This window comes from Ictalurus furcatus, chromosome 23 (assembly GCF_023375685.1).
Source record: "Ictalurus furcatus strain D&B chromosome 23, Billie_1.0, whole genome shotgun sequence".
Classification (NCBI taxonomy): domain Eukaryota; kingdom Metazoa; phylum Chordata; class Actinopteri; order Siluriformes; family Ictaluridae; genus Ictalurus; species Ictalurus furcatus.
This window is the reverse complement of record NC_071277.1, coordinates 16,534,793-16,562,167: the sequence shown is the minus strand read 5'-3', so window position 1 is coordinate 16,562,167 and position 27,375 is coordinate 16,534,793. Positions and strand designations below refer to the sequence as shown.

At 39.2% G+C, this 27,375-nt stretch overlaps 1 protein-coding gene across 2 annotated transcripts; it reads right to left on the bottom strand.

The window, feature by feature from the left end:
* Nucleotides 1-19: 19 nt before the first annotated feature.
* Nucleotides 20-26,888, bottom strand: spire1b (spire-type actin nucleation factor 1b). Of its 2 annotated transcripts, none has more exons than XM_053611491.1 (16): nt 26,332-26,888; nt 21,429-21,460; nt 15,599-15,832; nt 14,127-14,252; nt 12,285-12,359; nt 11,751-11,915; nt 10,682-10,768; nt 10,276-10,405; nt 7,965-8,113; nt 7,531-7,624; nt 7,285-7,427; nt 5,900-6,037; nt 5,317-5,387; nt 5,186-5,213; nt 4,474-4,610; nt 20-4,133 (listed from the first exon to the last, which is right to left on the bottom strand). In XM_053611491.1, exons 1-16 carry the CDS (start codon nt 26,573-26,575, stop codon nt 3,869-3,871), a joined length of 2,118 nt encoding a protein of 705 aa, XP_053467466.1. In that variant the 5' UTR covers nt 26,576-26,888; the 3' UTR covers nt 20-3,868. The 2 variants fall into 2 exon arrangements, with proteins under 2 accessions (XP_053467466.1, XP_053467467.1); XM_053611492.1 differs by having other exon boundaries at nt 7,965-8,092.
* Nucleotides 26,889-27,375: the final 487 nt, after the last annotated feature.

Sequence of the window (27,375 nt, the reverse complement as noted above, 5' to 3'; positions counted from 1 at the left end):
TTTACAAGGACTTGTGATGGTGGCACTCCTTATAATAAGCCTAATAATGAACAGATTAATCACTTGCTGTTGTTTAACAAAGAAAATCATTGATATTGACATGTTCTGTCAGGAGATGTTTATTTAACGTTAATGGAGGGAGTTTCCTGTGTTAGGGAGTCTCCTAACAGTCAGAGGTAAAGCAGTCATTGTAGGTTTCCTGACACAGGAAAGCCTTCAGGATGCCGCACTTTCCAGTTTCTCTGTAATTTGACAAGCATGGTAAAAAGAAAGGTTAGCGAGGGAACAGCTGTTTATAGCTGCTATAATGTAAGTAATAACAGGAATTTACCTGCTGTGCAGATGTTCCATTTTCCATACCGGGTTCCAAAGCCTTGGCAGAGCACAATCGTACACACAGTCCTGCCAATCACCCTACAACGCATAACTTTGGATTAGGGAGAAACCCCCGATGCATAGGGAGAACATGCAAACTCCTGGCACGCAGGGCAGAGGCAGAATTTAAACCCCCAAACGTGCTAACCAATAAGCCACCGTGCCCCCATGTTCCACAGTGTTAGATGTAATAAAACGAATTAAACAGTACAGCCATTAAAAGGTAGGTTTCCAACTCTTAATTACAACAGCAGCAGCAGTTTGAAGGTATTGCATTTGTTTATTATGATCATCCAGATTTTGGGAAACAAAAATGATCACAGTCACAGATCCAATGCACAAGCACAGATGTACATGCAATTTCCAGTTGTCATTTGTGTGAAGGTACATATACAGCCCAAGTTCCACAAGTCTTTTGTAAAAAATTCAGGCATGAGGAAAGTCCATTATGGTCAACGCGTAACACCAGATACTGAAATTCATATGATTCTCTCTCAGATTCCGTCTTGTAGAAACGCCTATTTAAATGATGAGGGTTTTGCTCATGGGTCCATTTTGTGTCTCTCGGTCTTGCGATATCAACTTACAACCTCCTGGTGAGCCAGTCCTTACAAGACTTGTTGAAATAGCGTATCATATCTAAGCACTTTGGTGCATTTTAGTAATGTTGTGCTTAGCTTCAGTCGTTGTAGTACTCAAGAAGTAGTTGTGCATTTGGTTTTTAGGGAATCTGTGAACCATCATTTGCTTTATGGGACAGAGAAAGGCAATAATTATAAGGCAAAAAAAAAATGCAGTATATGAAGATAAAATGCAAGAAACATTTCTCTGGGGAAACAAAAAAACACTATCACTAGCTGAAAAAAATAATAATATTGTGTTGTCTGTGTACTTTTTCTTAGTATATTACCTCCCTAACAGTTTTTAAGACTGTTAGTACTCTTAGTCCGTGACCTAGTGAACCAGTATCAGGGTCTATTTATTGATGATAGAGACTGTAAGTTGCTTTGGATAAGGGCGTCTGCCAAATGCCGTAAACGTAAATAAACATACATATTACTTCATTAAAATAAAATAATAATAATTTCATGAGTTTGTATACTTCTAAAGACCTAAAATATTGCCAGAACATTCTGTAGATGCCTAAACTGTAATGTAGTTTTGTGGAATAATTCATAAAATAATGTCATTTTTAATGTAAATTTAATGCATTTCCAAGTCTCGGTAATTCTGTTTTAAAAGAATAACGTGATAACACGTAAACACAGTAAAACTGTCAAACAATTCAGGGTCAATAAAGAAGGTATTAGTTAAGATACAAAAGGATTTTTGTTATTGTTATGCTCCATTTCATTTAAATGACATTTTTGGCTTTCAGAATGGGCTAATATTGATTTGGCAAATCATCTCCCAGGATATTTTTAAAAATAAATGTGTTGTGCTTATTAGAGAACCCTCGACTTAGAAAACCACCGTCACTCAAAACCATGTCAATCATATGTCAAAGTCCAGTTCTGTAGAGTAAAACAAGATTACAATAACTGAGAAAGTCAATGGCTTTAAGGCAAATTAACAGCTTATGGTATGCAGGCTAGGTAGAAATATAAAAAAGAAAAGAGAGAGAGAGAGAAAAAAAACAGAAAACTGCACAATTAGGTCATTTATACGAAAGAAAAACTTGATCAGTTATTTCAATTAATACTATTATTGACAATGTTCACCTAGAGAAATACAAACAAATGATGGCCTACATACGGTATGCTAAAGTAGGAAATGTGGAGGGATGTAGACATTACCCATCATGCACTACTGAAAAGAAAGTCAGGGCTTTATATTTAGTAGCAGATCAACATGGCTACCAGTGACACTTCACATTAAACTGCTGAGAACATTACTGACATTGGTAGATTCTCATCACTCTGTAACTGGGGTTGGATTAATAAAGGGGATTTGGACTGGGACTGGCAACAAGGCATCATTACAACATCTCACATCAGTGGCCAAACTACAGCATGTCACCCGATTCATATAAAAATAAATACAGCTTGATCGACGGTCTGTACACCTGCAGCAAATATACATATTTACAAGACAAAACGTAGGTTTTTTTTTCAGTCCACCCTGTTGTACATTACACACATCATAGCATATGACAAGACATGTGCCCATAATCAGTTTTATACCATGGCCATGGAGAAGGTTCCAGTCAAAAAATGTCTTCACAATGCTACCTTTTATTCACTGATAATATTTCTAAATTCGGATAAGGTACTGGGTTTGCCATATTGATGAGAAAATTCCACACAAACAACCCGGAATACACTCCTTCGGATATTTTCTGTTAGCTTTATCACCCCATGTCGCCATTTTTCAAAAAGGCAGAAACCCAGTTAGCAATTGACGCTAACTGTATTTAGAGCGTAATTTTATCTGTTTAGAGCATTTTTTAAAGTAATTTCCCAGCACATCTGAGGTAAATGTTGATATTCTCGACAACCTGGTCTGGTTTCTGCGTTCTCTCTCCGTTTACCTTCCCTACAATAAAAGACTTGCTGGTTACATGCTAGCTAGCTAGTTAAATTCTTCTCCTCAGTCAGTAACTCGCCTCCATTCGTAGCATTCACATTTCCCAGTTGCTTAGCAGCGGTGTTAAACAGCAAGCAAAAAAATAGCAGCTGACTAAATACATTAAATAAATGTACCGATAAAGACCACCTCACAAAGCGATAGTCTCTTGTAGTGTGAATACGGCAACGTTTTTGCGCAATTGTTTATAAATTTCTCACGAATAATAAAGTATTGGCACCCTCCGATCAATAAACTTGCTTTGTCTCATGTTCAGTGGTGCTTCTGACAGGCACCAGGGCCAGTATTTTAAAGTAAAACAAGCATTTATTTGGGTGATTACATTTAAAAAAAATACTTAATTCGTCAGCTACTCATGCCTATCATGAATAATCAAGTATATTTAAAGGCAAAAATATGAATTAACATTTGCGTAAATGTATTCCTGAGTCAAAGCAACAGTTCTGTCCACCATTTTAAACCTTCCAGTGAACCATTATGGTACTGCCTTTCTTCTCTCCTTTAGATTTGTCCAAAATAAAGGATCTCTGTAAGACGGCTGTCCTTATGCTGCTTTCTGAATTTGACAGACTTTAATCTCAGGAGCTCAGGGGGTGTGGAGATATTCTGAAGCGTCCACAAGAACAACTAACTCTTAGAAGATATGCAACACGTTGTTATTGTGGACACTTCAACATATCTCCACACAGAATCTAAGTGATTATCGGCACATGCCTACTTGTACGTACACCTGAACAAATCTTGTTAATAAGTCCTACATGTTTAAAAGGATTTTATGGCCATCATATTACACAGTCAACAGCTCACGTTGTAGTAAACTCCAGGACAAACAGAGGGTACTCCAGGAGGACTCCACTTTAGGAAGTACCTCGGTCTAGTCCAAGTTGTATTTCTTTAAATACGTCATTTAGACTTCATGAATGGTTCTCTCAGACGGCCGGTACTCGGATCCCGTGGTTGAGGGCTCGTTGAATGAGTGAGTCTTGCACTTCATTCGGCCACGTTTGGTGGCCAAGGAAAGGCTGCGCTTGCTGGACGAGATGATGTCTGAGATGAAACTCTTGCAGTCCACACACACCTCCATGGTGCTCCAGTCTTCAGTGAGCTCCTTAGGGAGCTCGATGTCCTCGCGTGAGGACGACGCTGAGGCCTGACGTGATGACTTGGACAGTCTGAAAGGTATGGAGGAAGAGGTAAAAGATAAAGAATGAGAAAAAAAAAAATCAAGAAATTAGATTTGGTTTGGGTGATTGTTGTAGTACCCAAGTTTTAAAACGTAAGTCACATCATGCTGGAAAAACGGTCAATGCTAGATAAGCTGTTCTTATACTTGGAAATAAGTTGCTTCTATGGCAATGCAAACTACACCAAAACTGATAGCTATGCACGAACATCTGGTTCAGGATAGAAAACCTCAGGTAATCTGGACTGTTCACTTTGTGAGCGAACACCACACCATGATGCCATTAAAGCCTACTCTAAGAAGTCTGTGAAGGCTGAAGGATATGGTACCTGCTCATGGTGCGCTGAAGGCTAGGCCGGCGCTGGCTTGTGCTCGTCTTCTCTGATTTGCCCCGGGACAGCGTGGAAGTGGATGGTCCCAGAGAGTAGATGGGTAGACTGCTGTACGGCTTAGAGGGCAACCGAATCTGTGCGAGTGTCAGGAAACACAAAAGTCTGTCAAAATATGGTCTAGTATCAGTAATGAAAACGCGCTTGTCTATTTTGTAAAACCATGTGTCACTTTGTCTTCTAATTAAAGGTAGAAAATAAAAGGTTTGGAGGATAGCAGATCAGGCACAAGTTTTTGTACCTTGGCATTTATAGTTAGGACCTTAAAATTACAGCTAAGCATTAAGAAAATTCCGTATACGACATTTTATTTTATTCTCTCCCAAGTCTGCTTATCCTGTGTAATTCAAAACATTTCTCATTCTCATTCAATTCTTCAAATGGAATAGAAACTCATGAAACATCTACCGTGTTTAATGTTCGAACTAGACACCCTTTTTCTAACAGAGTTTGTGGAAAGGTTCCTGGAAAAAACGGCTGACCCATGCTTTTCCAGGGGCATGTATTAAATTTGCATTTTACTGGAGAAAGAGTTAGTATTGTTATCGGGATAAAAGTCAAGCCATTTGATACACCGCACCTTGACTTCCTGTTTTAAACTCTACTTTAATGAAGAGAAGCTCTAAAATGACAACCAGAAATTGTGACTTACCTTCTTACAGCATTGTGAACACACCGGTCTGAGGGAGGAAGGAGAAATCTCAGATGTAAAAAAAAAACAAAAACAAAACGTACACAACTCGTCTACATACCAGACTTCATAACGGATCATCGATCCTTTACCTTTTGCAGAACTGGCAAGTGTAAGACCAGGTGAAGAAGGAGAACCGTTTAGTCCGACAGCAGAAGCAGAGCTGCATAAAAAAAATAAAATAAATAAAACCTCTTTTAACAGAATTTTCCACTCAAACAATAGGAATGAGAATAAAAATTATTCTCATTAGAAGTACTTTTTAAAAAATAATATTTTCTCTCAAATTATTTGCGCCAAAATGAAAGAATATGTGCCAGCCAGCTCTTCACGATCATACAGCAGCTACCAAGAGGGTGAAGGCAAACATGTGCTTCTTCCAAGAAACATGAAGCCAACCAACTTTATCTTTTCAAACTGCTGCATCACTAATGAAGGAACGCGCTATCTGCCCTCTTCCACATACACAAGCAACACGATTGGCTGGCGTCACTGTGATTGACAACGGAGAGAGAGAGTATGCCCTTGCCACCCAGACAGCACAGCTAATTTGACTTCCTTTACAATAACTTTTCTCTCTGTTCGTCTTGATCGCCGTTACTTTTTCTCTTCATGACTCATCTGTAATGCGCTCGATATCCGTCGTGTATTATGTAAGCAGTTCTCCATTCCTACCTTTCCTTTCTTTAGAGCGTTGTAGATGTCTTTGTACTGCTGGAACTTCTCTAGCTCGGCTTTAACCAGGACCTGCCGGATATGCATCACCTCCTCCACCGTGAGGGCCAAACACTCCACCGGGAAGCAGAACTCCTCCTGAACACCCACACAGCAAACCGTTTAGCACACGCAGCACACATCACAGAGGAATCGAAGTTCAAATAAAAAAAAAATAAATAAAAAACACTTACAAGGGAAAAAAAAAGAAGAAAATCTAAAACCGAAACATACAGTATAGATATACAGCCCGCATATTCATATTTGACATCATTTCTTAAAATATGATGATTGTTTCGTTGGAGCTGTATCGCTAATTCCTAATCAATGTTTTGCATGCAGCCAGTCGTATCAAAGCTTGGGACAAGAAGGCTTGGGACACCTTCTGCGTCTTCTGCTGGAGCATGCTACTGTGAATAATCTCAGAAGGATACTCTAAAGATCTGCACTTCAATGGATAATCTCACCCGGACCCTTATTCACGATATGCTCATACTGTACATCCTTACAATACACTCAGTAATGATTGTCTTTATAGTATACAGGTGTAAAGGATTCGTAATTTATAATCTCACTGTCCGGTGTCAACCAAAAGAGGACGAGTTCCCTTTTGAGTCTGGTTCGTCTGAGGTTTCTTCCTCATGTCGTTTCAGGGAGGTTTCCCCCCCTCATCACTCTCACCTCACGCTCTTTAGGGATCTAAATCTACATCCAGATTTCTGTAAAGCTGCTTAGTGACTCTTTTAGTAAGTGTATGAATGTTTTGCAAACTAGAAATTCAAGTTTCAGTACCGCTGAATTTCGTCGTACTCGTGAGCATATCTTGATAAATGCCTATTAGTCGACAAAATGACGAGGAAACGGTGAAAGAGCACCTCCTAAGCGAAGTGTGTGATAAATTTAATCTTCCAATAATGCAGCTCAGCCAGTGCAGCTTGTCTGCTACCACAGACACATTGACTCCGTCTCCTTTTATATGTGTAATTTATTTTGTCCTATGTTGAATGACTAGGCTTATTTGTTTTATTTATGGAGTTTCAAGTCATGAATATGAAATGAATTACGTAGTAATTTTCCACTAAATTCGTAAGTACATAAATTAAAACAAAATAAACGTACATATATAATAACAAATATACATTCCTAGTTACTCAGAAGCCGGTGAATAAAAGAGTTAAGTCTTGAAGAGACATGTGATTCCAATATTTATTGAGGTTTATTTAATGCCAGAAATTTTGCGGTGTTTAGGAAAATGTATGGCTTCATCTTGAGCAACTACTTTTATTTATTAAAATTTTTTTAAAAAACTGTAAAATTGAGCATGCAAGAGTTCCTTATTGACCCACTAAGGATCTGGAGCTCTGTCTGCATGGAGGGAGGAACTGCCGGACATTTGTGGGCGTCTCCTTCTCTATGGAGTGTCTCCTCTGTGCCGGCTGCCTCCTCTCCGGCTGCGGTGTGGAGGAGATGGGCAGGAACATGGGCGGAGCTAAAGACAGCAGATATTGTACATTAATAATAACAATTAAAACATTTTTTTTTTATTCAGTATCTTTGAGTGTTCACTCTGTCTGTCACTGCAGGTGACTCACTCTTCTTTCCCACCACAGACTCCGGCGATGTGTCCTCAACTATCGGTGTGGAGATGCTGGAGCTGCTGGCTGACCTTTGACCCACCGTCTCATCCTGCGGAATGGAACATACACCAATTAATAGTTATGGAAATCTATATGGTAAGTTAATGCTTAGCATTAAAAATCCCATGGCCTTGCTAGTAGTAGTAGTATTAGTAGTAGTAATAATAGTAGTAGTAGTAGTAGTAGTATCTTAGCAGTAGTGATTCCTGGGTTCATTTTATAATCTTGCTTGGAAAATACAGCATTGCTAACCACTGTAAAAGGCAGATTTATATATCTAACATGGCGAACTATGAGTGAAAAATAATAAGGGACATGTTAGTTTTATGTTTCCATTCACTTTCCTGCATGCTAGCCATATTAGCATTTTTTCCTTCATACACACTCACGTCCGAGTCTGAGCTGCCCAGTTCGGCGAGAGTGGGGGCATGGAGTCTCTTTCTCTGGAAGCCGCTGGTGCTGTTTGCCTGGAGTGACGAGCCATTAGCTAACGAGAGCGAGCTGGATGCCTTCCTCGCTGCGTCAGGGGCGGAGATGTCTGGACAAAGTGACACATTTCTGTCACACAATAAAACATGCGGGTGTATGGGTGCACAAGTGTGTGTGTTCGAGAAGGTGTGAGCGAAGGTGAGTCCACAAGTAGACACCACAAGCTGGTGTTACACACATACACACAACATGTGAGACACACGGTGTGCTCAGATGACCATGTTTATGGACCGTTTTGAGGCTTGTCCAACTGACAGAGCTCGTCAGCTGAGCACACCATCATTTGTGCCCCGTATCAAGAGATACATTCGAAAGGTTGCCAGATTGGATCAAAAGTTACAGATCCGAGATAGGGTTTATTCACTATTAAATCACGTCTTTCAGTTGAACTGCTAATGACACAAAGGCATGAAATGAAACGACACGCGTGCGGCACGTTTGACTGAAGCATCACGGACAAACCAAATCAAAAGGAGCGAATCACACCGAAAACAGGGCACAGACAGATCGCACGGCTTTACCTGACGAGTCAAAACTCTGAGACGTGCTAAGCGGCCGAATTACTGCAAGGACAAAAAGAGTCAGCGGGTTAAAACAAGCAGATTTTCCTTGTATTTTAAAAACAGTGGAGAAATCTCTTCAAGATTCCATATCTGGTGAAATGATGACACTTCAACTGAGAGATCACATATTCTTTGGTGTCTAGAAGGGTCAGAAGATAGGAAATTGCCTTCATGGCCTAACATCAGTAAATCATTAAAGCGTCAAACTGAACTTTTAACTGAGTAATGACTAGATAGATTGGGCCGCATTCATCAAGCTAGATACGAACAGATTTATTCGTAAATCGTTCATGCGGACGTTTACACAAGTAATGAGGTATTCATGAAAATTCTGTAAATACGAGGGGGGGAAAAAAAACATTTGTATAATACTCGTGCTCTGAGTGTTTGTAAATTCACGCATAAAAAGACTAACTAATGTAAAACCTCAACTTGATTGACTTCAAATCATATTATTTGTCGTTTTATATTATTGCCATTAATTAAAGAACATGAAAAATAAAGAAAGCGAGGCAGCACAAACCCATAAATCAAGACAAATAAAAAATATACATTCATTTACGACCAAAAAAAAAAGTAAAAAAGCCAGCGCATAAACAGAGGATGGCCGGTTCGTCTGCAAACAACTCAGTCGATGGAAGATTTAGAGCTCGCTTTTTATTAGTAGTGTAATTAATGTAGTAAATATTTTTATCGTCATTTTGGCAAGTGAGACAAAATACCTTCCATTTCTGCATTTCAGACTTTACCCTGAGCTGTCATTTCATGCTCCCCAGCTGTCTGTGCGCTCGACCTTTTATGGAGTTTTGTGGGCGTCACTAAATGCAAATGAACTGTGTCGGGAACACGCTTTACGCTTTATGCGACTACAAAGAAAATCAGCATTTCCAAAACTTTCGCAATCCGGACGAGATTAAATTTTTTCGGTTTCGCTTGCGCAAGCATTTACACACAACTAACAAAAGATTGATAAATGAGGCCCACTGAAATGAACTGGAGCAGACGGAGTTTAATGCAGCATGGCAATGAATAATGCACTACATGTGTCTAATCAACAGTTTGTGGCTCAACTGGCAATTTAAAAGGACTTTAGAAGAATATACAGCATATTATCATCATAAAATGCATATATGTACATCATGTTATCCAAAGCTCTGTATCAAATCACGCACTGTGCACTATACTCGAACACTACACTCTATGTTCTTTACTAATTGGGTTTAGTATCACAGGGTAGTATCAAAGAATCATAGCAGTTTTGAGTTTTTATGCTGAACAGAAAGGACAAACTGTCGTGTGCAGTGTGTGTAGTGTACAGAATTGAGGAAATCGAAACATGTGAAATGTTAATAATTGAAAAAATGACAGCCGTCACCACTTGTTTCATTCAAACACATGCATCTGAAATGATCAAAGACAGATCTGTTGTTGGTAGGTAAGAAATCAAAGTTATTTCATTCATTATTTTATTAAATAGTGACATCATTACAAACTGCTGTTGTATAAATTACTGACTATTAATAGTACAGTCCGTCACGGATTCTCAAAAATGTGAATGCGGACCAAAAGTGGATAGTGCAATACAAAAGTACAGGATATGAGACACCACCCAATATGTTTGTGTGCACATGTGTGTTTGCAGTCTCACCCAGATTGCTCCTGCGAATCTGGTCAGGTGACACTGGGCGGAGCTTCCTCTCGGATTTGATCTCCTCCAGGATCCTTTCATGGAGGCTCGGAGGACGTTCCACCTGAGGCTTCAGCTTACGTGCTGCCACCTGCAAACACACACACACACACACACACACACACTTCGTAGGTTACCATCACTCATTCACACACACAATAAAGTTACATCTAAATTAAACACGGTATCGAATAAACCAGCCATAAACCAACCAATATTGACAAGCTAAACATCACAAAAGAAAAAAATTAATAAAATGTACATAACCGAGACAGCCAGATCGCTCAACAACGCTATAATTAATCGGAGTCCTCGACAGTGCTTTCGTGTGTTTTGAGTGTATTGACGAATGTGTGATGGTACTCACAGGATTGAGGGGCGGTCTGGATCGGATGAACTCCAGGATGACTTCATGTGCGCTCTTCTTTAACCGAGGAAGAATGTCTCCGTTCACCTGAGGGACACGCACAGGTGCGTTATAGGTCTCCATTTGGCCCAAGTAGGAATGTGTAGGAAGTTAAATGATAATAAATAAAAACTAACACCCATTATTAGCATTTGCACGTTTTACATTTGGTCTATATATGTTCTGGGGGTCGAATTTCAAAATGGCAGCTCAGACGGACACACAGCCACAAATTTTTTGCATACTTCATATCCTTAGGATCACATTACTGACCTAACCTCCATTTTATTAAACATGCACCACAGTCAGGCTCAGATAGCACTACAGATTCTTTACCCGTCTGTATTCAGACACCAAATACTAGGCAAGTACTAGGAAATGCAAATATTAGTGGTTTCGCTGATCGAGAGTAGAGTTTGCAGACGGCGAAATATAGCTTGGAAGCTGCTGCATTCTAAGGGATCGATAGTTTTTAAAATAAACCAGGACTTAAAACGATATATTTTGGTATCAAAATATCAAGTCAGGATGACAGAACTTTAATCCTTTAATACCACATCCTCATGTCTTCCATGGTATTAAAAGAACAGAATTGATGAATTTGTCATTTCTACATGGGAAAGAGGAATCTGCTCACCGTTCATGTACAAACACTGATGCTAGGGGCTAGCATGTTTATAAAAACATAGACGCCTAGCATAAACAAGAAAACGAGTCTGCTGAGGTGAATGATTTAGCTAGCTAGCCTGGCTCCATGAAGTCGTGCATATGGAAATTGTAAAAGGCATCATTCCTTTACAATGTGGAAACCAGATATAAATGTCAAAAATATCAACATTTCACTCAGGTGTGTTGTTTAATTTCTATAAATACGCTTAGCATGGGACGCTAGCAACGTACTGCCATGGAATCATTTATTATATTAGGAGTCATTTATTATTTATTCATTTTCCACTTATATAAGAGCAGGAGGATGATTCCGCGACCGGTGTGCCGTTTGTGTGCAACGGTCTGTGTCTATTTTATTCACCATGACTTTGCGCAGTGTGTAGCGTTTGGCGCGGATGTCGTCCATGAGCATCTCGTAGGGTGTGAGCTGAAACTCGATGGGCAGAGGGTTATACTGCCGTTCCTGCACCTTCTTCAGCTTCACGCCGGTCCTCAAGTCCCTCATCACCTGCACCCAGAACCTTGCCTGAACAACACGACAAATTCACACACACCGACTACAGTCACGCACTTTAAAAGTACTTCTGAGGGTTTTTTTTTTTTAGTCCTATCTATTTTAAATGCTCATTGCTTAAGGTATAACATTATGTAGTGCACTACGTAGCCTGTGAAACATCATTTGAGATTTAGGGTGTGCAAAAAGAGTTGAGCCCAATAAGTGCCTGTTGGAAACTGTTCACTGTTTACATGTAATATCAGTTTTAGGACAGGTATTTACTTGATGACATGCATTTACTTGAGCATCATCTTTGAATTCTGAAATATGAGGGATACTCCTGAAGGTAACATTGGGATCCTGTGTTTAAAACAAGAGATTTCATGATGATTCACTCACCCAGTCTTCGTTCTCGAGCTCATTCAGGTCTCTGGCTGAATTGGCAGTTTTGTTGTCTTCCATCTTCCGCAGGTTCTGACCAATCACAGGCAAAAGAAAACATTTTACACCTCTGACATCACCATCAGAGACCCTAAGTATTTATACTTGCCAGTCTTAATGAAGGAGGTGTGGCCTATGTGTGTCATTCCCAATGAAAGGGGCCGTGGCCTTTATGTTTGCCAGTCCCAGTAAAGGAGGTGTGGCCTCAGTGCCAGCCAGTCTCAGTCTCAGAAAGAGGCATGGCCACATGGCTCTGCACGCATCAGTCCCGGTTTAAAAGGCATGGGCTGTGTCCCAGTTGGCATACTTACACCATGCACTAAAAGTATGTACTCTTTTTGTGAAGAAAAAGTGCATACTTTTGAGTGTGTATAAAAAACAGTAATCAAGTACTGGGACACACTAATACGTTGTGTAATGGAAGAGACGTTGTTGGTGCCAATGAAGGAGGTGAGTCCCCAGTGTCTGTCAGTCCCAATGAAGGAGGTGTGGCTTTAATGTTTGTCAGTCCCATAGAAGGAGGTGTGGCCTCAATGTTTGTCATTCCCAGTGAAGGAGGTGTGGCTACACATTCCTCAAAAATACTTTGTGCTTAAATTCAAACAGAATGTTGAATTGCACTGCATCACATTGTATCAAATTAAAAAGAGATGTAAAGTATATTGTAACAAATCCATGGTTGCTTTTAATGCCTCTTTCTTAAATTGGGGTTTAATGATCACACACTATATTGTCTCGAAAGAAGAGATAAACACACCTAAATTTCAGATAAACACTAAAAATGGTGTGTCCGAGTTGGAGTTTTTAGTGGCACTGGTTCGATTTGGAGCCTCTGGTACCTTCCGTAATAAAGCTAGAATTTACAGCAGCTTTTCTTTTTTTATAGTGGGCTTTTTCTTCAGGCACAAAACAAAAGCCTGTAACAATAAACCCCTGTGGGAACAGACAGAACCGCCTTTAAGAGACAAAACATGCTGGAGTAGAGGAACATCTCATCTTACACATCTACACAAAACCAGACTGGTAATCCAGGACGGCATTGCTGGCGTACTGGGGACAATCAGGACGTCCCAAGATCCTCAGCACTGTTCGCTGAAGAAACAGCTTAGCTAAACGCACATCTTAAAGCTTAGCTAAATGCTCATACATATTTTATTTAGCTTGAATTACAGACAGAACGTTTTAATTAGAGCTCACTGAAACCTAATGAACTTAAACGGCAGCTCTTAAATAGCTTACAGTGCTGCTGGTTTTAAAGCTAAAACTGATGACATAATGATGATTCATCGCTGTCGATGTGTCCCAATGTGTAAATTTACATGCTTCACTCTCTCCTTTGTGTGATGGCAGTTGTCAATCATTTCATAAATACCTGCAAGTAATTATTATAGGGTCCATTAGATGTATAATAAGATGGTGTTTCAAAGTTATTGATTAAATTAACATATCAGATAGTTGTTACATACATTATACACTATATGGCCAAAATTAGCATTTATTCATTATTACCTATCAGAGAAACCACCAGATTAGTCTAATACACTCTTTTTAAATTATCGAATTTTAATCACAGACCATCATCTAACTGTACTCATTTACGTCACTAAATTACACCTGTTGTCTCAACCATGCTCCTGATCTATTACCCACAATTCTCTCTGTGCAAGAAAGCTGCACCTCCGAGGTCACCATCATGTGACCGTCATCTATTTCGACTGTTCGTCTCGTTTAAAGAGTTTACTGTAACGCACTTATCAGAAATGGTTCAAAACGGCTCTACAGCGCAGATATTTTCCTCACCTCTTTTGCACTCCTAATTTTTTCCAGAAACGTCCGCAGTTCCATGGTTTCAGCATAGAGTGCGCGACACACGGCCCGGTAGTGATCAGGGGCATCGGTCGGGCTCGGGAGGTGCATCGTGCACAGCTACGGGACAACGATTAGCAAAACATTAGCATCGTTATTACTTTAAAGAAATCAAAACTTAAAAAAAAAAAAAAAAGGCTCAGGACACCATTGCAATTAATTTTTCTAAGTACGTCACTAAAGATGAAATCACAATCTGATTTCTAGAAGTGACAGTAATACTGTATTAGATGCTACAACATTTACTAATTTGTCTGATACTGTAGGTCACTTGGCATTTCCATTTCCACTCCGTTACGTTCCACCATTAAGCCTCAGCTTCCTTACGGAGTAGAATATACAAATAAAAAGCGAATGTTCTCCTGCCATCAGTCATTTCATTTTGAAGAATATAGGGATGGTTCATTCCATTATTTTGAAGCCAGGACTCTTAAAGGACATACCAGGTGCCCAGAAGTTGAGGACCTGAGTTGGCGTACACTGGCACGTTTGGTAGAGATGGACAGACGGCGTTTGTGAGTCACTCTCTGCTTGATCCTGGCTGCTGAACAGCCAGTTTGTGCTTTTCTCACTTTATCAGCAAAACAGCATTGCACCAAGCAACCATGCAGTTTGCTTACTGCTTACACACATTCACACAGACTCTTCAAGGGACCTGATAAATCCCTACAGTACTGGACAGTACACTCAGTAGACTCAGCAGATTGTGCAAATGAAGCCAGGAACCTAGAAAATGCTCGTTTAGACTAAATATTCGCACTTCGGCAGCTTTATTTGCGTGACTGACAATTACAATTCCAGGGAATCTGAACGAAAAAAGAAAAAAAGCTATTCGGACAGGCCATTGGATACGTCAAGCTTTTTCAGAGGGTGAAATTGGACAGATATTGCGTAATGCACTATACTTCATTCTGATTGGCCAATCACTGCATTTGATGGTGTATCATTAATGACTACGCAATGTAACATTCCAGAAGATTCTGCTACCCTTATCTCATTTTTCCTCTAGCTCATTAAGACGAACACTAAACTGACTGCTGTTGCTACAGTATTAGCATTGACATTATCTAGCTAGCTGAGTAGCGACATACCGTGTCATTACATGGAACAACCTCCAGACATCCCACTTTGCTTTGTTAATCCTCTACATTGCCATTATCTTGTTCTGATGAAGTATTTTTCTTAGTCAAAGCTTGTATCCTGTTGTAAAATCTTAGCTACTGAGCAAGCTAGCTATTTAACATGCTATCTGATACGAATCTGTACATAATTAAGAGGACACAAGCCACAAAAAAGTCAACTTGGTGTTATGAGGGAAGTCGATGAGAGTAGGTTTAACCAATATTGGGATGGTGGCCCAATAAAAATGTATTAGATTTATTCATAAATATGACACGCTCTAGTACCTTAAGAACATCTCGGTAGTGGCGACTCCCTCTTCTCTGGCTGAGCTCTTCTTCCTCCTCATCCTCGGTGGCTTCGTAGCCTTCGTCGGGGCAGGGGTCAGGGTTCAGCTCGGTCGTGTTGGTCATGAGGTCGATCAGCCGCTCGAGAGGTGGGCTAAGTTCTCTCTCCTCGTGCTCCTTCAGGCCATAGTCCAGAGCTTTGTAGATCATAATGCCCAGAGACTCAATTACATTCTACACACACACACAAACACACACACGTTTAAAGTTTTCTCAGGGCCACACTAAAACCACCAGATACCCTACGTTCACTTAAATGATTCCTCCGACCAATCCTGTGGTGTATGTGGTCCGATGTTTCTTTAGTTCCCCACTCACAACTTTAGCTGCTACCTGCGTTAAAGTTCCCAATTACTGTTTGATGAGCAAAAACGGAAAGAAAGAAAAAACAACAACTTAGAACCTTATCGTCATAGAAAACATATATTTAAATGTCTAAAGACATTATGAAGAAAAATAAAGCTTGGAAGGTAGTAGCAGAGATTGTTGGTGTGTCTGGTGAGTGCACGTCGCTAGTGTAGCTTGCTTTGCTAATCTGCCAACGAAGCTATGAAGCCTGGGACGTAACATGTAAATCTAACACTACCCAATCTCACTAGTCTTCACTAGTCAGTGTTGGAAGAGATATATATCATCATATATACACCACTGCTTATCATCAAAACTAATCACTGTTTCCAGACAAGCCAACATTCTCTCCATGGTAACCATGACCGAAATTGATATGGAGAAATGTGTGTGTGTCTGTGTGTAACATGGGGAGCATCATCTGCACTCCATTACATTCGACCACATCAACAGTCTGAACATAATAGACACATTGAGTACGACGATATCTTCCCCCCCTTTGAAGCCAGGAAGGTCAATGATGATGGACACCAGCCAAGTGAACCGACAGAGGCTGTGCAAATGCATGCACTTCAATAAAAGGACCCTTGTGATGTCAAGCAATCAACCATGGCCTGAAATAAAATGACCTGATAATAACCACTCCAGTCTGAAAACAGCTCCCCTGCTAGCGATGCCTAATATGTTTGCTGATTGACAATCATGGAAGATTAAGAAACAATTTTCAAAAATGTGAGGTGAATAAGAGTGTGTATCGCTTACTCGGAGTCAATTAATACAGTCCCTTCTGAAACTATTGGAACAGCAAGGCCAATTCATTTATTTTCGCTGTAGACTGAAGACATTTGGGTTTGAGATCAAAAGATGAATATGAGAAGAGAGTTTAGAATTTCAGATTTTATTTCCTGGTGTTTATATGTAGTTGTGTTAAATGACATAGAACATAGCACATTTTGTATCATACCACCCAATTTTTAGGCAAGCATAAATATTGGAACACATGACTGCCAAGCTGCCACTGTTGGGCCCTTGAGCAAGGCTTTTAACCCTCTTTGCTCCAGGGGAGCTGACCCTGTGCTCTGACCCCAACTTCCTAGCATGCTGGGGTATGCGAAGAAAAGAATTTCACAATTTATACGTGCCCACTAAAGACTCATTATTATTATCATTACTCTTGGTTTTAGCCGTCAGTTTCACCTGTGAAGACTACATTTATTGTTAAAAAGGATAGGCCAACATGAAGATCAGAGAGCTGTCTATGGGAGAAAAGCAAGCCATTATGAAGCTGAGAAAAAGAGGGAAAAATCAATCGGAAACATTGCACAAAGATTGGGCATAGCCAGTACAACAATTTGGAATGTCCTGAAAAAGAAAGAAACCACCGGTGTACCCAGCAACAGACGCCGAATGGGTCGGCCAAGGAAAACAACAAAAGCTGATGACAATCATTGTGAGAGCTGTGAAGAAAAACTCAAAAACAACAGTCAGTCACATCAACAACCTCCACAGTGCAGGAGTGAAGGCACCACAAATCCACAATCCACCATTCAAAGAAGGCTTCAAGAACAGAAATATATAGAGACCGTACCACAAGACGCAAACCACTCTTCAACAATAAGAATCAGAAAGCCAGATTGGAATTCACAAAGAAATACAGAGACAGAGCCACAAAAGAATCTGGAATCTGGCTGCTTCTGGTACAAGCTGACTAATCTTTATTGATGATGTAATTCATGATGGTAGCAGCAGAATGAATTCAGGAACAGGAACATTTTGTCTGCCAATTTAGAGAGAAATGCATCCAAATTAATTGGGAGGAACTTCATTATGCAGCAAGACAATGACCCAAAACACACCGCCAACACAACAAAGGAGTTTACCAGGGTGGGAAAGTGGAAGGTTTTAGACTGGCCAAGTCAAACACAAGACCTTAACCCAATTGAGCAGCATTTCACATCCTGAAGAGGAGTGTGAAGGGTGAAACCCCCCCAAAACAAACAACAACTGAAAGAGGCTGCGGTAAAAGCGTCACAAAAGAAGGTACCAACAATTTTGTGATGTCAGTGAGTCGCAGACTTGATGCAGTTATTGCAAGCAAGAGATACGCAACCAAATACCAAGTGTTATTTACTTACCAAGTGTTCCTATACTTTTGCTAACCTAAAAATTGGGTGGTCTGATACAAAACGTTATTTGGGAATAAAACCAGTCAGTAGAAGGGCTCCATATAAGATTTTTTTAAAAGTATATTTTAAAATAAATTTGGTTGTCTGTCTGCCTGTCTATCTATCTATAAGCAGCTAGTCTTCTAGTCTTTCACTTCCCTGGGATTTTATTTTATATAACATTGTGGAGGTAAACTTTTATTCCAAACCTGGGCATGACGAGCAACATGGCTGATGTGTGAATGAATGTGAATGCTTCATCGTGATAGAAGCTTCACACACTGGAGTTGTGAAGGGTTTTGTAATTAACCGGAGAGGTGAGCCATCAGCCATGTTTGAGCTAGAGTATGTGATGTGCATGACTCAACAGGACTCCATGTGATAACCGCTGAACGACAGAATACAGTGTGGGATGTCTTTTTTTTTTTTTTTTTATTTCCAGAAAAAAAATGTACCTGCACCAACCACAAAGGCATGCACATCTTGCGTTTCTTATCACTGAGTGTTACAAGTTTTCCTGGACCCGTTGTAACTCAAGGGTAATTAATACGATAGCATTTTAATTACGCATTAGGGAATTATTTAACTGGTTACCGTGTTTGAGTCTTTTAATTTTCCAACATAAAATTCTTCCAGGCGATGATGAAAACTAGGTCATTTTCCCCCACAGGGGAGTGAACTGGACTGCGGTTTCACACTGAGTGGCAGAATGAGGATAAGATGACTAGGAGAAATTCACACTGTGTTAATATGAGAGTGTGGTATTGATATCTCCATCCAAATAGGTTACTTGCATTAGCCTTTTAGCTCCAGTACTAAACCAAAATAGCACAGATCAGACACCAAACATGTCTTATTTACATGTTAAACTTGTGTAACTGAGTCAAACTGTTTCCACAGTGCGTCATTTTTACGGACACATTCCCGCCCAATTTTCTTGAGACATAACATAGCCATAATATCAGCACATGCCCTGCAGATAATACATAACTAATACATGCACTCCCACTATACATTTGAGAGACGTCCAGCTGTGTAGTCTGTTAGGAGGGTGAATTTAATCATTACACATTAAGACCACAACCTCACTGTGAGTTAAATGCCAAAGCCATTTGAAATGCAAAATGATAAGATTTATGTCGGGTGATGACAGAAGATATCTCTGACTGGTCTGTAAATGTCATCAGCTGGAGAGCTTCCAAGTCACAGCACGATATTTCCTCTCAGAATGACCTGCTGAGGGCTATAATGAAATATTTTAGGAAATGCTAATGGTTCTAATAGCGACGATAATAAATGTATAGTTATGACACAAAACAGAAATTACTGTATTATCTATCTCTTTAAGTATAAATTAGTTTTAGGGGTATGTTGCAACTATAGAACTATATAATATAATGAGAATTAAACTTGATTCTTCTTCTGCAAAAAAAACAACATCACATCAGTAACTGATACTTTGCTTTTTCTCTTTATTGTGTCATCATCCTTCTAAAACGTGTTATATTTTTTGTCATAAATTTGTACAAGTGTGCATACCGTAGAATAAAGTTATACTTATACTTAATGTTTATTGGGTAACAACCGATCTCTCTCACCAGCAAAAATCACATTAGCGTCGTTAACTGAAACATGATTATCTTAAATGACTTCTTTAAAAGATAGGATGCGCCTATGAGGCATGCACTGATAATTGATTACGTAAAAATGACATGACACTCATTCTGGACTGTGTTTGTGGTCCCATCTCTCTAATTTTTCACCAGATTTGAAAAGGACAATCCTGTAATTCTATGACAAAATACATAACGGACAGAAACCATCAGTCCGACTGAGGTATGGACTTACAATGAGACACTTCTGAGATTCATTTTCTGTTCAAATGCTGAATAAACAGTTGGGTTTTAGTGTAACGGAGATAACTGATCATGACCAAACAATAAATGCAGAAACAGTGCCTATAATGAGTCTTTAATGATAATGAGTCTTTATTGGTCACATATACATATGCACAGTGAAATTCTTTTCTTCGCATACCCCAGCATGTTAGGAAGCTGGGGTCAGAGCGCAGGGTCAGCCATGATACGGCGCCCCTGTAGCAGAGAGGGTTAAGGGCCTTGCTCAAGGGCCCAACAGTGGCAGCTTGGCAGTACTGGGGCTTGAACCCCGACCTTCCGATCGGTAACCCAGAGCCGTGAACCGCTAAACCACCACTGCCCCCTATGTTGATGATATAAACCATAACACAATGTTTTGGGTTATAATAAAGTTACTAGCCAGGTTAATAATGAAGAACATCTCTTGCGTATCCCTTAAGAGCCTAATAAACATTTAATCTAATTTAAACATATAATAATATTTAAACCGTATTCTACACAGATATGAATCTGACTATAGGCCTGCCACTAGAACTACTTTCGTTGGACGATATATTGTTCACGAAATAATTGCGATAAATGATAGTCATTTTAAGATCATTTTATGCCACTGATATAATGATAATATAATAGCATAATTAAGCAAAGTACACCCTTTCAAAGAGCAATGAACTTTTATTTCATAAGAATATTCAGACTCTAATACAATACAGTGAATTTTTTATGCTTTAGTTATTCATTGTCTGTGTTTAGTGCGTTGTAACGTAAAGAGCATATTCACAACATGACATCATTCTACCAAGCACCTTAGTTAAGTTCAAGTTCACTTGTGCATTCGTGTCAGAAGCGAGTTGTAATAATATGTTTATGTTGTGTAAATGTCTGATTAATCTCACGTGTGTATAGGATGCGTTCGGCTGTTCGTTCAGATTCAGCTCACGGAGCTTAAGTGGCTCAATCCCTGACATTATTGACTATGACTTGCGTGTCATTTTTTCATTCGAATGTGCATTTTTATTTTAAATTCGACAAATATTCGAAGCTCGAATTTTTATTTGACCGCCCTTGATCAGACGAGAGGACCGAAGCAGATGGCTAAAATGTTTTCGACATTCATACTCATGTAAACAAACACGAATGTAAACACAATATCGCGGTCACCAAAAACGATCGAGGTCACATCCGTGTATCGTACGATGAGTCGATAATGTAATTATCGTGACTACACTTCTGTATCTGTCTGATTCTCTGTAAAACATAACACTAACTTTTAACCAAAAAAAAGACCGCTTCTGAAAGACAAACTTTCTACACAAGCTGTCTACACAAGCAGCCTCCTGAATCGTAAAAACACAGAGAGGAACGGACAGCTTCACTCACCGTGACCACAGCGGACGCCGAGTGCTCCTTCCCTGCGGGGAGAAATAAAAGAAGGTGGTAAATTTATGGTAAATTTCAGGGGTTCTACACTACTACACTGCAGTTTCTCAGTTATGTGACAACCAGAATTTTTGTTTCATTACATTCAAGAAAGAGTTTAATAGGCTGGTAAAGGAATAATTGTTTATAGCTGCTATGACATACAGTTAAGGTCATTGTTTACATACGCCTTGCAGAATCTGCAAAATGTTAATAATTTTTAAACATTCATTGATTCTCAAGAAGGCGACACGATACTTTAAGAGCCAGGGGGGTGTAAACTTTTGAACAGGATGATCGGTGTAAATTGTTATCATTTTGTCTTCTGGGAAACATGTAAATATCTTATGTAGCTTCTGAAGGGCAGTACTAAATGAAAAAAATAAGATCTTTCAACAAAATAATAATTTACACCGATCTTCCTGTTGAAAAGTTTACACCCCCCTGGCTCTTAATGTATCGTGTTGCCTTCTTAAGCATCAGTGAATGTTTGGACCTCTTGTAATAGTCGTGTACGAATTCCTCAGTCGTCCTCAGTGTAAAAAGACGGATCTCAACATCATATAGCCGCTGCTGGAAAGGGGTCAGATATAAGATAAGATATACAGAAGATGCCGGAAAAGCAAGGAATGTGCAGGACCTGGAGGATTTTTCTGAAGAACAGTGGGCAGTTTATATTTAACATGTTTATTATTGTGTCTTGTGGACTATATGTAAACATCTGTTATGTGAAATAGCTTATTCAGGGCGGGACTAAATAAAAAAACAAAATGCAATTTTTATGATCAGTCTTTTTAAATGAATAACATTTTGCAGAAACTTACGACCTCAACTATATGTGATGACAAGAACTAACCTCACAGATGTTCTACAACATTAAAGGAAAACCCTTGTGCGTCAATTTAAAAAAAAATTATACATAGGTCCATAGAGGACAAAAATGTCCATGTCCAAAAACGGTCATAAAATATTATATATTAATATGTTTTTCCACTTTCACTGACAGATTTTTTTTTTTTTTTTTTTTTTACCAGCATCAGTTCTGATCACAATTACCAAACATTCGATCATTTTCAGAATTTTAACACTTTAAATGCTGGTTTCTTTACATAATGCAAAATCTTCAAAGCTCAGTAACCTTCTTGGACTCATATACATGGGGCGGGATTTGTGATTTCCAGTACACAATTCAAATGTTTTAAAACTTTATCAACAAAATAAAACGCTATTAACACAGAATGCTTGATTTTATGCTTACACATCATGGGGATTATATATTTGCAGTTTGAATGGGTTTCGTTGAGGAAATTTTTTCCTTAAGGTCCTGAGTGTAACTATTTTGTGTACATAGTTGAAAATAGATTTATGAAACCAAATGAGGGTGAAGTATTAAAATTCCAATAAAAATACACACCTTTTGCTAAATTTATGCTGTTTGCATTAACACAGACAAAATGATAAAAAAATAAATAAATAAATGAAAGACAAAAATGCCCATAAGGGTCAGTAAAAAAAAAATTAAAATTAACCATTGGCAAATTGCTATGGTATAAGAGGAATAAAAAAAAAACCCAGGATGTTCTGTAACAGGAAAAGAAGATGCATGGATGTAATCCATGTATCGGAAAACATTTCTAGCACAGACGCTCAAAAATTTAAAATCGCCAAAAGCAACATACTGCCGCTTTAAATGATAAAGTACGAATCAATTAGTGGTGGAGCTGAATCAGGGATGTTAGAACAGGAAAAGACCAAACTGTGCAGAGTTTGTTGAGCTTTTTATCTGGGGGTGGAATCAGTCTCCTGACAAAAGAAGTGAAACGCAAGCAACGTTCCTTACAATCTGTTTAATTAAACGGCTAATATTAGGTGACAAGGTGAACAAAGCATAATGAACAATACAAGATTCAAAATATAAAGGTATACTGCACAGTTCCCAGAAAAAACAATGTAATTCTGATCATTGTAGTAAATGATGTGTACGATTGTATGTTTCCAAAAAAAAAAACCAGAGCATTTAGTCAGAAATTTCTATAATCGATATTGCCCAAGTCTAGACTTTGGAGTCATTTTCGAGCTTTACAGCTCACATTCAAATTTCTGCTTGGCAAACTGCTAAACTTTACAGACATGTAGGATATGAATATACCCAGCTTTGAGTTGACTTTAAGCGATTTGTTCTTTTAATACTTCTACAAACAGCAACAAGCTCATTCGTCCTGAGGAATGAGGGAACGCATCTTCGAGTGTGTACACACATCAGACACACCCATACACATCCTATAATGAGTCACAGGCGTGACAATAGCCAAGAGTAGATCAACCAAATCATGACACAATGTAAATACACACCTAACTCAGTTGATATAATGTTTTTTTTCTTTTATTGCTTCATCACCTAAACCTGTATAGAAGTGTATTAGAATGAGTTTAATCCAAAATCAATCATTTAAGAACATGTCGAAATATTATCAACTTGAATCGAATTGCACTTTGTAATGAAACTAGAAAACGTGCTGTTGGTATGATGTAAAATGTTTTGAACCTACATTGTAACATAATGTATGTTTTGGATTTCTGTGGGTGAGAAGATTATGGGGGAGGGGCAGTAATTACTTTAGCTAATAAATATTTACGTACATGTTTGTCTAATGTACCCAATATGTGAATATATTATATATCCGTACATAATATATCATAAACTAAATCTATGCTGCGATCGAATATCTTTTACATTTGAAAGGGAAAAACTTTGGGAACCTTCAGCACCGAGTATTGCAGCTGGATCAAAAAATGTTTCGAGTGGTATTTGAAGAAGAATAAACAAGCTTTAGCCTGGATATAAATGTCAGAAACCTCTGTCAGATACTAGAACTTTTGACTTTTACTTTCCATCCAGAAACTTAACACTGAGGACTGAAAAAGAAAATTTAGGATTTATCTGAACACATGCAACATTGAAAAAAAAATGGAGAGGCTGGTGAGGGAACAACTCTTTATAACATCTGTAAAGTAAGCGATAACAGGAATTAACCTGTCTCGTGGAAATCCCATAATATGAAATCTGACTATAAACAGTAAAAAAATTAAAGAATTATACAACAGTTAGTTCTGGTCCACTAATTTGATTGGACAAGTCGCTTATCCAATATAAAATTCCAATTCTAGCAATAGTTTGTTTCGTTGAAACTGTTACTAGGAAGTGTCTGTGCATTACTATGGCATCACACAATGCTCTATCCAGCTGTGGCTTCTTTGGGAACTATTTTTGTCTGTGGAGCAATACTAGACAAGGTACTTGGACATATTGTGTCTGAAATGTCAGTTACTCAATAATAATTTCTTGTTAAAACTGTTGTATAAAAACAAAATCGCAGTTGTGCTGTTGTACTGAATATCAGCACGGCTGTAATAACGGCATTTTTGATGCTGCACTCAATTATGTGCCACTACGTATGCTGTTAGAATTACAAAAAGTAAAAATAAATAATAAATTTAGGCTGGTCTGCCTCAGCGGTCTAGCAGCACTCGTCGATGTCAAAATGTTTGAAATGGCCAATCAAATCAAAGTGGGCAGAAGCCTTATTAAAGATGTTAAATAACGGTGTTCCAGAACCTACGTAGTGCTCGATAAGACTAAGTTAGATTCAGCTGCGACAGGAGCGACTTCGATAAACGCCCGTTTGGAAATCAGTAACAAGCGAGATATAAACATCTAAGACAGAATTTCTTGGAATTTTATCTGTAATGAGATAAATGATAAATAATTTTCAATTAAGAGAATATTACCAATACGAAAAAGTACGTATTAAAATGACACATTTATTCAGGCACAATACAGAACCACTCGTTAAGGAGAATTCCCTACTCCCTCAGTGCGTGGCTCACATTTAGTATCGGCTCGGCTCGCTCAGAACCTCGACCAAGGTGGTACTAAAAAAGTACCAGGTACCATGTACTATCCGCAGTGGAAAGCCCCCAAAAAGCGAGCAGAGTCGAGTCGAGCCGTACCCTGCAGTGGAAAAGTGGCTATAAAGAACTAAAAAGGACAATTACCCCTGTGTCCGTACTGCCTGTGTTCAGGATGTAATTACAGTCTTGCTATATACACTATAGAAACGATACCCTATTAGAACGAGCGCATTAATTTAAACCTGTGATTTGCCTTGCAACCGGAACTACTGTCAGAGCTGCTGACCAATCAGCAGCGAGAATTCTCCTCAACTGCGCTGCGGTATAAAAAATAATCGGCTGTTAACAACAAGCCACTTGCGTCACATCACATCTGCGCGCGCGACGGCGTCCGCGAGCCGTACAACGGCTTTGACAATTTAAAACGAAACAGCACACGCGTCCATGCCAACACGCAGAAGCCTTGTTGCCAGATTGACTGTTTTCCTCCAGAGTTGGATATTTTATTTAAAAACAAACAAACAAAATAAATAAATAAAAAAAATAAACTGCCTCAGGCTACTAATGGATACAAGTTTGAGCCAATTCCTAATAAGCTCAATTCAAACCCGAATCGGTAAACACTCAAGTCAGCCCTGACTCCTACGTGGAATTGCACTTTAGCTCTCTGGCCTATACTGATAGCACTCATATTACACAATAAGGCGCTGACTAGATATAAAATACATGGATGAATTTTGTTTCAAATATGTCTAGCAAAAGTCGAACGCACAAGAATAAGTGTTTATACAGCTAATTAAGATAGAGGTTAAGGTAATTTTGCTGCACATAGATTGGTAAACATAGGTTTAATATTCAAACACGTGAATCTGAAGTGTCAAATCAAAATCAAGCTAATCTGAGCTAGTTTGATGATGATGATGATGATGATGGATGGTGTGATGGTATTTACCTGGAGATCTTTGTAACCCGACAGTGCCGTCTTTATGGATCCTGACATCTCTTGGTCCTCTGACAACCCTGGGCTGATCCGAACCGGATAAATCCTGACAGCACTGATAACACACCGCCCATGCCTGCTCCTCGTTGATCGGCTGGTCGTACAGCGTTAAGATCTCCTCCAGCGAGAGATCATCAGCCTCTCCATCCGCATCCTCCTTCTCCATGGCGTGAGCCAGAGGAGCCGCGGCATCCATCAGCTGCTCCGAGTTGGCGTCCGCTCACCTTTTACACATCCTCCTTTCATTTTAGTCGTCTTTCACACACCCTCCCGTTCTTCCCATCCATCCATCGAGAGAGAAACACAGCTGGTAGAGAAACACGCAGAGATCCCTACTGTTACCTGACCGCATTTGTTACTAACCAATCTGGTGGGTTTGCACTGCGCATGCGTACAGTTCTTCACAGTTTTTACGACGACGCCCGAGCCGTACTGCGCATGCGTATCATTTATCGTTTTACAGCTTATGGTGTTAAAGGTGTCCAGTGTTGTTTTATATTGCACAAACAGTTTTGTTAACGTCTTGTTTTCACTAGGCTCCACAAACTAATTGAAAACCCCAATTTTCTTATAAATCACCGGTCACGTGCGCCTTTTCTTAAATGGTTTAGATAATTGCTTTGTTTACTTGAGTAATGTAGAGAAAATGTTTAGCCTGACTCTTGCCCAGAGTCCAAACGCCTCTTACAGTGTTAATTATTATTTGCTGAATTAAAGGGAAAGACCCTTCTGAAACACATTAAATGTGCTTATACCATGCTGTTTGTGTTGTGTTTTAGTGATTCTGGTGCTAATTTGGTGGTTGATGATGTATTTCTGTTATTCCTTTGAGAGGTTAGTGGCTGTGTGCACAAGGGGACATCAATATCGTTAGCGTTGTTACAGTTGGGTTTTTAATAGAAAAAATTTGATCAAACATAAGTGCTAACAGGGGTGCACGGTGGTTTAGTGGTTAGCACGTCCGCCTCACATCTCCAGGGTTGGGGGTTCGCGTCC